The 13,996-nt window shown below is 36.6% G+C and overlaps 1 protein-coding gene across 12 annotated transcripts in view; it reads left to right on the forward strand.

Moving 5' to 3' along the window:
- RBFOX1 (RNA binding fox-1 homolog 1) overlaps positions 1-13,996 on the forward strand; it is a 974,878-nt gene that overhangs the window by 878,594 nt on the left and 82,288 nt on the right. For all 12 annotated transcript variants that reach the window (XM_069733980.1, XM_069733986.1, XM_069733978.1 and 9 more), the window contains one exon: positions 834-898. In XM_069733980.1, coding sequence (XP_069590081.1) covers positions 834-898 — 65 coding nt within the window. The remainder of the gene's footprint in view (positions 1-833; positions 899-13,996) is intronic.

Below are 13,996 nucleotides of genomic sequence, written 5' to 3' on the forward strand. Positions count from 1 at the left end.
TTTACATCTCTGTAAAGTTTTCTTTTACCATAAGCATCACTGTTTCCTGGGCATTTTTCTTAGAAAATGATAATTGTATATCAGAGGTGGTCCCAAATAAAGTTGATTAAAATTTTACTCAGGTCCAGCAGCCACATTGGTATCTCATGGCAGCTGTACCAGAGTCTTGTGAGCCTCGAACTACCTTCGACATTTCTCTTGCCTCTCCTGATTATCAGGTTCAGTACAAGGTCATGCATGCATTCCATTACAATGTAAATATTATGGTGCAGGTTCTATAAATCAGAAGAGATGTTGGGGTTGCATTCAGGTAGTAGGAGGTTTGTAAGGCTCTGGTCTGAAGGCCATGGACTACCAAAGTGGCTGCTGGACTAGGAACCTGCAAATCAACTCTATACTTGAAGATTATATGTGCTGGGTTCTCCATGCATGTGGTGGGACAGTGACACAGTGACACAGTCACAACACATGCAGCTGCAGCGCCGGACAGCTGATCAGCCGGGGCGCTCCTTGTATACGGGTTCCCTCTTCAGTTTATTCAGCAGGCGCTATAGCTTGCCGAATAAGCATGTACCCGATCAAATTTCGCTCAACTCTATTATCCATACCTTCTAGGTTTTGATTTTTTTTTACTAATGGTTCACAGACATATTTTCTCTGTTCTTCCATCTTTTACAGATCTACAAATTTTTACATAGTGAATACATCTTTAAGTTTTGCTAACATTTCATTATACTCATATTTTCTGAGATTGCATCCTAGCACAATAATATTAACGTTTAACATCTAATTAACAATCATAAACACTTGAAAATTTCTATTATTTTTTTTAGGGTGGTTATGCTGCCTATCGATATGCTCAGCCTGCAACAGCTACAGCAGCTGCATATAGCGACAGGTAAGGGCTGTTAATATTACTTTTTATATGTTTCATTGGACCATTTATTGCTGTAGGGTATACTGGGGTATGCACATGTACAAAATGTTAGCATTAAAAGAGCGGCATCCTTATCATGACGTAAACATCGAAAAGATGAAACCTTGTTCATATATATATGTATATAAAACTGCTTCTAAATGTATGAACATCAGAATACAAAACAAATATAAAATATAGTCTAAGAATGAAAAAAAAATCAGCCATAACTATTTTATAATTAATATTTTATCATAAATTTCTAGTAGACACTATATAACGTTTTCTGATTATGGACCATTGTCTTTTAAAGAAACACTCAAGGTTATTCTGAGATCGGGCCTTAAAGGGGTACATGACATCTATCCTTGGTGGTCTTGTGTCATGCACCACAAAATGAAATTATTAGCCACAAAATTAAATTAACTATTAATGAATGGATGCAAGCATCACAGGACTTGAGTTATCGGTCCTCTTAAAATCAAAGGAAAAAAAAAATCCAGGCAGTCCCAGTAAATATCCTTCATTAGCCCATGCAACAATTCATCTCTCTGCTGTGATATCTTCAAGCCAGAAATACACTTTTCTCCCAGGACTACGTTCAAGCATGTAATAATATATTTTTGCTCTTATTATATTTTTACATAAATTGTAGTGATGAGCGAGTGTGCTCGGATAAGGTGTTATCCACACATGCTCTTGTGCTAATAGAGTATTTTAGGTGTGCTCGAATACTATGTTTGCGTCGCCGCTCCTGCATGTCTCGCGGCTGATTGACAGCTGCAACACATGCAGGGACTTCCTGCTTGTTAGGCGACCCCTTCATGTGTTGTGGCTGTTGAACAGCCACGAGACATGCAGCCACGATGACTCAAACACAGTATTCCAACACTCCAAAAATACTCTAATAGCACAAGAGCATGCGTGGATAGCACCTTATCTGAGCACGCTTCCTCATCACTAATACATTTTTATTTATTTTCTTTCACATAGCCCTCGAGTTATACCTACATTTATTTAATACTGCAGTTTGTATTCGTTATGCCAAACTACACATGCAAACAATTTACATCCACAATGTCAGTAAATATAATCTACGGTAATTTAAAAATCCCAGGCGTAAACTTATAATAATAATACTTTTTTTATTTACCTTTAAAAATAATCTCATATCTTTCAATATAAGATTTAACATTATTATTTTTATTTGACTTTTATTTAAAACTTTTTGCTTTTTCAATTTTGATTTAAAATGTTACATATAGTTTTCTTCTTAACGTTATTGTTAAGAAGAAAACTATATGTAACATTTTAAATCAAAATTGAAAAAGCAAAAAGTTTTAAATAATTATTATAAATAATTATAATTATTTTAAACAATAATGTTCTTTCGCATCTAACACATAATGATAAAACTTATACTGATCTTCTAAATTCATGTTTTAGCCTTCTGATGAAAGAAAAGAGAATCAATATTGCCAAACATTTAAAAAGACAAATTTGTTTTCTTCAAAGATGTATCAAAATAATAAAGCAATATTACATAAATAATAGAATTATTCTTTTAAATGAAGAAATCTAACAGCTTCATTAAAAATATTAGTGGGTAGAAAATATACCATAGAGTAGGACAAGGTTATTTACAATAATACATATGTTACACAAACTTAAATTTATATAAAAAAAAGTCTACAGGTGGCAGATTTGATGCAAACATTTATTTTCCGATTCATGTTAATGTTTTTTTCGGAAAAATATGTACCTGCTCTAGAAACAGAATTTTCTGCAACAACTCTTACCCGAAATGTTTTTCCTAACGTAGAATTAAAGTACATATTAATTAGATAAGCTAATGGTTTTAAGATTTTAAAGTTTTTAACAGCTGGCACTCTCAAGATTACAAGATCAGGGATATTACTGCCCTGTCTTGGCAGATATATGTCCACACTCTCTTAATTCATCTTGATATTAACAAGATATTATGTTGAAATAATCAATATGGCTGTTTCAGTATATCCTAATATGCAAGTAGCCTCTTCAGAGAAGAAGAGGTCGGAAATGTTTGAGCCACCTATTGGAAGTAGAAATCTTTAAAGTCAATATCAACTCTTTAAAGGGCTTTGCTACATGACTTAGGATAAGAAGCCAAGCCAGACATCACACCACTAGACATGTGTTTCGGGGTGTTTACCCTTCATAAGCGCAAAGCTGGAGAACCAGTTTAGCTGGGTGATTGGCCTTGCAAGAATACTTACGGGCTATGCAATGCTCCCCTGAGAATTTAAACATGTAGTTACTTTCAAATACGAAAGATACTATAAAGCCGTAGTGGATATTGAAAAGTAAAATAATGTTTATACATATAACAAGTTCTTATGTCGACTCCCAGAAATATAACTTAGACTCTAGTGCCAAATTTTAGTAATATCATGGTTGAATACATTTTTTTTTACGGTTGCCAGTACCTGGACAGCCCTAGTGAAACATATGACTTCAGAACTATTGAATGGTGAGCTCTGATCTAGCGGCCGTAGCGTAAAGGTGGTTGAGAAATGCCTTAAATAGAAAAATGATATACAGAATTAATTATGAATAATTGACAAATTTAAAAAACTAAAAACTTTTCATGATAATGTTGTCTGCTAATGCCAGCTCAACAAGATAACATTTGTACCATCAAAATTATATTTAACACATTAGTAACTGATCATCTGATTATTTAATTAAATTACAATTAATTATCAAAGTGTACAGAAAACCATTTATGAAAATTAGAAATATATTCTCTTTCCGTAGAGTAAACATTTCTAGAAAAATATGAAACCTACAATTGAATGTCCATATATGTGCATTATCTACTATATAGATATTCTACTCTAAATATCAAATCTATCATGCCAATATATTATATCTTCCCTCAGGTATATTTTTCTGTTGTCAAAAGATTAAATTTAGCTAAGCAGTTAAATTAAAATATAGTTTGACAAAATCTTTATAATGACTATAACACTGAAAACACTTTTTAAATGCTAAAAGTACCACAAATAAAATAAAAATAACACTCCCATAAAAAATTCAAAAAGGCACGCACCTCTAGGATTGGTGCCATTCCAGCAATGTCAGCACTGTGACATCGTTAATTCATATGACCCCTGCAGCCAATCATTGACTGTTAATTTAGCACAGCCTTAACAATTTCAACAGACTTTAAAATGCTTTGTAAATGTATTTTTTGACCTCTTGGGAACACAATATAAGCAATAAATGAATGAATTAAAAGATAAACAACTAGATTGAACTGAATTGCTATTTTTAGTCCTGTCCTTGTAGGAAAAAACAAAACAAAAAAGGTACAAAAATTAAAATTTATTTTAGTGCGCCCTTGTGGTTGTAAAAGAAAAAGACTAGAAAAATATACTTGCATTCTAGATATTTTTTACATTCCTTCCCAGTATAGACTGCGAATATATATATATATATATATATATATATACTAGATGGTGACCCGATTCTAACGCATCGAATACATATGTATGTATGTATATCGCGCTTAGCACAGTCACGTAGTATATAGCACAGCCACAAAATATATAACACAGCCACGTAGTATATAGCACAGCTAAGTAGTATATAACACAGACAGCCATGTAGTATATAGCACAGCCACGTAGTATATAGCACAGCCACGTAGTATATAGCAGCCACATAGTATATAGCAGCCACATAGTATATAGCACAGCCCCTGTAACACAGACAGCCACTTAGTATATAGCACAGCCACATAATATATAGCAGCCACGTAGTATATAACACCACCCAAGTAACATGTAGCGCATCCCACGTAAAATATAGCACAGCCCATGCAGTATATAACACAGGCCACATAGAATATAACACAGCCCACACAGTATATAACACTGCCCACGTAGTATATAGCAGCCAGGCAGTATATAACACAGCCCACGTAGTATATAACACAGGCCATGCAGTATATAACACAGACCACACAGTACATAACACAGCCCACATAGTATATAGCAGTGTGGGCACCATATCCCTGTTAAAAAAAATTAAAATAAAAAATAGTTATATTCTCACCCTCCAGTGTCCACTGCAGCTGTCCCGATGCGCACGATGCTGACGCCCGCTTCCGTTCCCACTGATGTATTGCGAAATTACCCAGATGACTTAGCCTGTAGCTGATTGGTCGTGGCCGGCTGGCCGCGACTAATCAGTGATGCAGGATTTCCATGACAGACAGAAAACAAACAGACGGAAGTACCCCTTAGACAATTATATATACTGTATATCTACATACATATATGGCATACAAGTTAGGCTCCTCTTATCACAAAAGAAATGGAGACAGATGTTATCTGAATACCCAAGCAAGGAAAAATGTAATACCCTAAAGCCACATGTATAAAAGAAAAACAAAACTATGCCTAATCACGAATGAGAGAAACTGTCCTGGTCTTAAAGTTGGTAACTTACCAATCATTATGTTACTGTATAATCCATAATATTATTATTATTATTATTATTATTATTATTATTATTATTATGCTACAATTTGTAAAATAATCAATAGCTGATACTGTATGTGCATCCGGATATTAGAAAATATATTTAGGCATATATTCCCAAACACACACAATGTCATTCTATCTTGTACCTTATTGTAAGCTCATTCAATTACCTCACCCCTGTTCCCTCAATATGTCTAAGTACACTGTCCTTCCTATAAACAGCTTTCCATTTTCTCACATTTGTTTGCTGATGGACAGATTATTATGACAAATAAACACATTATAAGCTTAAAGTGAACCTGTCAGCAGTTTTGGCCGATATGAGTTACGGCCACCGACTTTCAGGGCTTTTATACGGCATTTTATAATGCTTTATATCTGCCCCCAACCCGACTGGCAAGACTAGAAAAAGACCTTTTTTATACTCACCTACGGGGCTGCCGGTCCAATGAACATCGCTGGTCTGGTTCCGGTGCCTCCCATCTTCTTATGATCCCCGTCCTCCCACCTCATAAACACAGTCTCCTCGGCACAGCATTCCTGTGCAGGTGCACTTTTCTGCCCTGTTGAAGGCAAAGCTAAGAACTGCAGTGCGCATGCGCTGGGGCTCTTTGACCTTTCCCTGCACCTGCACACTGCAGTACTTTGCTCTGCCCTTAACAGAGCAGAAAAGTGCACCTGCACAGGAGTGCTGTGCTGAGGAGATGCGTCATCCATACGAAGCAAGCAGGAGGACGGGCATCGCAAGAAGAAGGGAAGTGCCAGACCAAGGAGCGCAACAGCCATCTGACCTGGACCGCCCTGCAGGCGAGTATAATAAAAGTTATTTTTCTTCTCTTGCAGGTCGGATTGGGGGCAGATATACAACATTATAGAATACTGTATACCAGCCCTGAAAGGTAATGGCCGCATCTCTCATCGGCCAAACCTGGTGCTAGGTTCCCTTTAACTCTATTAATTACATTGTATATATGTTGTGGACATTACTATTGGAATCTAAACTATATATACAGTAGTGAGAGGAGAAAAAGGAAAGTTCAAGATGGAAAAATATACTGGATTATTTGCAATCTTTTATTGAATCATGGAAAAATTTACCCACAAAAATGCTCTTATATTTCTTGTTTTTTTTAGAATGCATAACAATACATATATATGTGTGGAATGATAGATAATGTGTAATGCATGCATACTTTGCAGTGATCCTTTATTAGTACAGCAGGTAGATTCATTACGTAAAGGAAAGCAATTGCATGTGTAGCTGACGCATGCCTTGTCCTATAGATAAAAATGTTTTGTTGTTGTTATTGATATGCTCTTTTATCACTGTGTAGTCAAAATTTGCTTCCCTGAATGCCATGGTGGCTTTTATTCACTAAAATTAAAGGAAATGCTACATATTTGCTGCCATTCCATTTTAAAGAAAAAAAGAGCAATGCAAGCATGTCATGGTTTTTTGAAAAGAAACAATTGTGAAATGTATTTCATTATTTTACTAATGCTCTGCTGCAATGTGATTTTGCACACATAAAATGTTGGATTTAAGCCTGTGCATGTGTTTTTGGTATACACTGTAATGATTGTGCATAAACAAATCGTCATAGATGTTCTGTTTTTTAAAAATTAAAAATAAATGCATGTTTGATTTTGTTTTTCTTTTATAGCCATGTTGTCCTCACAGATGCGCTTGTAGTCATAAGTGAAAATGTTAACTATTACTGATATTATCTCCAAATATGTATCATATATCAGTCACCATACAAGATTTGAAATAGACATGTAGATTAAACATTATAAGGCTTACTGTATGATCAGAGAAGGTGTTATATGATAAGCTGGAGTTATGGTAAAACTTGGCTACTTAAAGGCTACAGTTTTCCAATCTAATAGCCCAAAGGCTTGAATTGCTTATGTACAAGTGTTACTCCAGTTTCATAAAAAAAAAAAAATTAGTGGAGTGTATATATACCCATCAAAATTTTATTAAGATACACAACTACGCAATAAAAAAAGCTGCATTGTTAGTTACATAGGTTGAAAAAAGACCTAGGTCCATCAAGTTCAACCTTTCTCCACCAATTGTACATTTTGTCACTAATTGAACCATAACCCACAATGTTACATGTATCAAGGAAATCGTCCAGCCCATTATTTAAAGCTGTTATAGTGTCTGCCTTTACTACCTCCTGTGGTAGGACATTCCAAAGTCTGACTGCTCGAACTGTAAAGAACACTTTCCTATTTAGCTGCCAGAATCGCCTGTCTTCCACGCATATTGAGTGCCCCTTAGTTCTCAGTACTGTCTTTGGAAGGAATAAGTCATTTGACAGTGTTTTGTACTGGCCACACAAATATTTCTACATGTAAATGAGATTTCCTCTAAGGCGTCTTTTTTCTAAGCTAAACAAGCCCAACTTTTCCAACCTCCCATCATATGAGAGGCCTTCCATCCCTTGTGATAATCTAGTTGCCGCTTTTGAACTGATTCTAATTTCTGAATGTCCTTTTTAAATGTGGAGCCCAAAACTGGATCCCATATTCTAGATGTGGCCTCACTAGTGATTTATGAAGTGGTAATAATACGTTAGGATCGTGGGATTTTATCTTTTTATACATCATAAAATCTTTTTTGCTTTTGCAGCTGCTACTTGACATTGAGTATGGCTGCTCAGTTTACTTGTGACCAGAATACCCAAGTCCTTCTCCTGTTCTGTAGTCCTCCTGAGTATACTCTCATTTAATGTTAATGCAGCAATAGGATTACTCCGTCCTGGGTGCACGTTATATTTATCTACATTAAATCTAATTTGCCAAGTGTTTGCCCATTCAGACATCTTATTCAGATCATTTTTCCAATATTATAATGTCAAGATCAGATTTTAATATCCTCCATAGTCTGTTGTTGTCAGCAAAGACTAACACTTTACTCTAAATGCCATTGACAAGATCATTAATAAGTTAAAAGTTAATAGTAAAAACGAACAATGAAAGCAACTGTGCCACCTCATCAGCCTCCACCTCAGACCCCGACGCACGTTTTGTCCATACTTCATCTGCCAGTGATATGGTATACAACTGATGTTGGTTAATTATTACACTATTTCATTTAACTTATCAGTGAATTTTTGCTACTATTAAAGACACTTTTTTACCTTCACCTATAACTCCCAGATGAAGTAGGGTCAAAACGTGAGTATGAGGCTGAGTTGGGTGGGCAATGTGACACAGCTTACTATTATTTTTCGGGGTATGTCCAACTGTGTATCTTAATTTTTTCACTTTTTCATTACAATGCACAAAATCTCAATATATATAGCATGAATACTGTATATATAATAATAATAATTAATAATAATTTTATTTTTATAGCGCCAACATATTCCGCAGCGTTTTACAAATTATAGAGGGGACTTGTACAGACAATAGACATTACAGCATAACAGAAATCACAGTTCAAAATAGATACTAAAAGGAATGAGTGCCCTGCTTGCAAGCTTACAATCTATGAGGAAAAGGGGGAGACTCGAGAGGTAGATGGTAACAATTGCTTTAGTTATTCGGACCGGCCACAGTGTAAGGCTCGGGTGTTCATGTAAAGCTGCATGAACCAGTTAACTGCCTAAGTATGTAGCAGTACAGACACAGAGGCTATTAATTGTTTAAAGTGTATGAGAACATGATGCCAGGAACCTGATTACGGTTTAAGTTTTTTTTTGAATGGGCCACAGTTAGGTCAATGCATTGAGGCGGTAGGCCAATTTGAACAAATGAGTTTTTAGGGCACGCTTAAAACTGTGGGGATTAATCGTTATAACCTGAGTATTGCATTCCAAAGAATCGGCGCAGCACGTGTAAAGGCTTGGAGATGGGAGTGGGAGGTTCTGATTATTGAGGATGCTATATATATTTTGTGGAAGGTCGGCTCACTCAAATTCTCCCCGAGGTAGACACAGGAACATTTTAGGTTACGGTTAGTGATGAGCGAATATACTCGATACTCAAGATTTCCCAAGCACGCTCGGGTGTCCTATGAGTATTTGTAAGTACTCGGAGATTTAGTTTTCAGTGCTGCAGCAGAATGATTTACATCTGTTAGCCAGCATAAGAACATGTGGGGATTCCCTAGCAACCAGGCAACCCCCACATGTACTTGTGCTGGCAAGTAGCTGTAAATCATTCAGCTGCAGCACTTAAAACTACATTTCTGAGCACTTACAAATACTCAGAGGACACCCGAGAATGCTTGGGAAATCTCGAGTACCGAGTATATTCGCTCATCACTAGTTACGGTCTTAGGGTGCTTTATTACTTCATAAACCATAAAGCCCAAAATAGTAACAAAAACATCCTTTCTGGCACAAATGAAAATATAAAGTCCATACAAAGTGCTTCTCAGTATGGCTCCCGCCTTCAAGGACAAACATGCACAGCAGCTCTCACTCGAGCTTAAGCCTGGAGGCTTCCTTCCTCCAAAGAGCACAGCCTGAAAAAAAACAGTGTCTGGACATTTAACTCCTTCCATCCACAACTTTGAGGGGAACATCTGGTGAGTAGGCATCTCGCCCATCTCTTACCTACGCACCAAAACCCAGACTCTGGAAACCACTGATTTACTCTCAGCACATAACATGCTGGAGGGAAACTTATGGGTTTCACATCACGCAGGATAACAACTTGTGCGACACATATCTCCCCCACGTACGGCGACAGTGACCCTGTCACTATATATACATATATATATACGCCCAGTCATATCTGGTAGCATTTACCCATTCGTAGTATTTTGCCATCTGGTGGCTACCACTTGTTTTTTTAATTTTGTCTTTAGGTCTCTCATCGGCCTCCTCTTGCTTTTGTTGTTCCTTATTTTTTCTATTAACGTTTACATTTTATTTTTATTGTGTAGTTGTGTATAAATAAAATATTATTTGTGTATTTGTACATATATTTGGTTTCTTTAATGGGTTTTTTGTATTCTTATTAATGATGAGCAAGTATACTCGGTGCTCGAGTTTTGCTGAGCACGCTCGGGTGATCTCCGAGTATTTGTAAGTGTTCAGAGATTTAGTTTTTGTTGGCGCAACTGCATGATTTAGAGCTGCTAGCCAGCCTGAGTAGATGTGGGGGTTGCCTGGTTGCTAGGGAATCCCTACATGTAATCAAGCTGTCTAACAGTCGCAAATCATGCAGCTGCAGTGACTAAAACTACATCTCCGAGCACTAACAAATACTTGGAGACCACCTGAGCATGCTCTGGAAAACCCGAGCAACAAGTATACCCGCTCATCACTAGTTCTTATCTATATTGTAATTTTTGTTTTTTGGATTATAAGCTTCTTTGAATTGCTTACCGACTGACAATCAACGATCACTTCTCTGTTACTCCCATGTGCAGTAGTTGTAAAACTATAGGAAAACAATGCAATTCAAGCCTAAGGGCTATTGAACTGTAAAACCAGAAAGCCCCTTTGATATCAACACTCCAGTCAAAAATAAGAAATAAGTCATTGCGTTGTGTTTATTTATGTTCCTTTTCTTTGCATTGTAATGACTGTGCTTCCTGGTATTTGCTGTTACTTTATATTTCCTATAATATGGCATCAAGAAGTGTCTATCTGCATGATAAAAATTGTATCAGGACAGTAAATGAGTCAGTTGTATATAAATTAGATCACCCTATGTAGATGGCAATTGGCAGCTGTACAAAGTTAAGCTACTCTTTAAAACATAATGGGCTTAATTATCTTAAAAATGATTTATTTGTAAATCTTAACAATTTTCAAGCCCCAACATCACTGGTGTCCAATTAGAATTCTGCAGGGGGTCAGTCATCATTGTATGGCCAATACCAGTTTCAACTACAGCACAGAAAAAGACAGCAGGAGATCTCTGTAATGGTATTATTCAGGTAAAAGATACTATGAAGGCATGTAGAGCTAGATCACATTATACAAAAGCTTTTCATGGAGTGACTCTTAAATCCCAACATCTCTTATAATTACTTTCCAAAATGGAAAATGTGTTTATGAGCTTCTAAATATTATACACTAGGTGATGGATTCTCATGGGTTATTTTTTATATGCCAAGCGTTCACATATTTCCTTTTGTCTTTTAATGGGCTTGTTTTGGATCAGTTGTTCATTATTTTTATTCTTATGCACTGGATAAGTTGCAGCTGAAATAATTATACATACAATTCTATCAGTTTCCTTTCTAATTATTTAATGTTTCAATCTCAAATTTTTTAAGATAATTTGATCATATACATATTTAGATGATTAATTTTGTTTACTCTTTTTTACCAAAATCACTGTACATTTTGAATTTGCTTCTTTGAAATGTATGCATGTAAGAATATTGATTGTAGAATTCAATTTCCTAACTCTGAAGCACCAATATTAATTGTCTAGAGAAGCAATGAACTTGTTACCCAAAGCAAACAATCAACGATGCCGAAGTCCCCGGGTAACCAGGGTAAACATCGGGTTACTAAGCTCAGGGCCGCACTTAGTAACCCGATGTTTACCCTGGTTACCATTGTAAATGTAAAAAAAAAAAACACTACATACTCACATTCTGGTGTCTGTCACGTCCCCCGCAGTCACCTTCCCACACTGACTGTCAGTGCCGGCCGGCCGTAAGGCAGAGCACAGCGGTGATGTCATTCGTTCAAAAGTTGCTCAGTGTGAAGGTACCTTAAGAAGTCTGTGAATCTAGGCAAATGTTTATAAAAGCTGTGAGTCATCAACACCATAGCGGTGAACTGACTTTTGGTGCCTTGGGACACTTAATAGTGGGCACTTCTGAGTGATTTTTTGGGGAAGTTCAAAACATTTTTAAAATTCATAAAATAACTTTTAATGTTTGGACTTTTACTGCACCTTGTCTTATATCACACATGAATAACTGCAGTGTATTGACTTGAGTAGGAAACATTCTCGGCACTTTATTATTGCTGTGTAATAATGCTGCAGTTTGAGAAGCAAGATACTGGAAGCATAAAGCATAGACACTGCAGTTTGCATAGGAAAGGCCATTCCACAATATTATCTTTGTTACTTACTCTTCGTCACCTTGCGCAGGCAATTTGCTTCCAATAAATTGTACAATGCAAAAGAAATTTGCATCTTAATTGTGATTCCTGCTATGAATAATAAAAAAAAGGCAAATTGGTTGTATATATAATTTTTGTATTACAAATATAAACATGAATATAGGATTCTAGAACTCTGATCACCCCAAGTTAAGTAGCAGAGTAAAACTTTACATCAGCATTAAGTTATTACATATTCCAAGGCACCAATACATTGTTTGTATTGTATTTTATTTTCTTCTATTATTAATATAATTAGTTTTTTTAAGTTAAAACAGAATTTGAATAAATAAGAAAAGTGAATATCTTTTTGTGAAGAAGAAAATACATACAAAACTATAATTTGTAAATAAATGCTTATAATTAGCATATAATATAGAACAGCTTTTTTAAATTATTAATTTTTAAGTTGGAAATTAATAAAACATTACAGTATGTCAGAATTCTAACCATAAATGTGATGATGAGCTTAACATGATGTGGAACAAAGCCAAACTAAGGATCTAAAGGTTAAAAATAGAGAAAGAGGGCATTTTTAAGCCCTTTTCTCACACAGAATACAAATTATATGCATGTCATATCTAGAGATGAGCGAACCATTCAAAGTTCAGTTCGACTTGTTTTGGTGATCGACCCGATGTTCGCCGACCGGTTTGTTGAATGTACCCAAACCCCACTGACTTCAATGGGAGGCTAAACCAAACGCATAGACAACACCTTAAGGGGGGCCCAAAAAATCTCTAAACAGCTCAAATTAGAGGCAGACACCAAGAAAAGTGGTGTCAATTGACCCAGAGCACAAATAGCATAATTGTGCAGCATGGATGCATGGGTCAGGGCCTAGTGCTCTGAAAGGCCTGCAAAATTCAGGCAACACACATGAAGGAAACCCAACTTGGAGTTGAAACATTTCCAAAAATTTGAGGCAGAAAACAGAAAAAGTGGTATTAATTGACATACAGTAGAAATTTTATAATGGCTTAGCAGAAGTCAGTAGGGTTGAGCGACCTTTACTTTTATAGGATCGGGTCGGGTTTCACGAAACCCGACTTTTTCAAAAGTCGGGTCGAGTGAAATCGGCCGATCCTATAAAAAAGTCGGGGTCGGCCGAAACTCGAAACCCAATGCAGTGCATTGGGTTTCCAATGGTTCCCAGGGTCTGAAGGAGCGGAAACTCTCCTTCAGGCCCTGGGATCCATATTTAAGTGTAATATAAAGAATTAAAATAAAAAATATTGCTATACTTACCCTCTGACGCGCCCTGGTACTAACCGGGAACCTTCCTTCCTTCGAATCAGCGCTTCCAGGACCTTGCGGTGACGTCGCAGTGACGTCTCGGCTTGTGATTGGTCGCGCGGCCGCCCGTGTGACCGCTCGCGCGACCAATCACAAGCCGCGATGTCACCGCGACGTCACGCAAGGTCCTGCAAGCGCTGATTCTTAGGAAGGAAGGCTGC

This window comes from Ranitomeya imitator, chromosome 7 (assembly GCF_032444005.1).
Source record: "Ranitomeya imitator isolate aRanImi1 chromosome 7, aRanImi1.pri, whole genome shotgun sequence".
Taxonomy (NCBI): domain Eukaryota; kingdom Metazoa; phylum Chordata; class Amphibia; order Anura; family Dendrobatidae; genus Ranitomeya; species Ranitomeya imitator.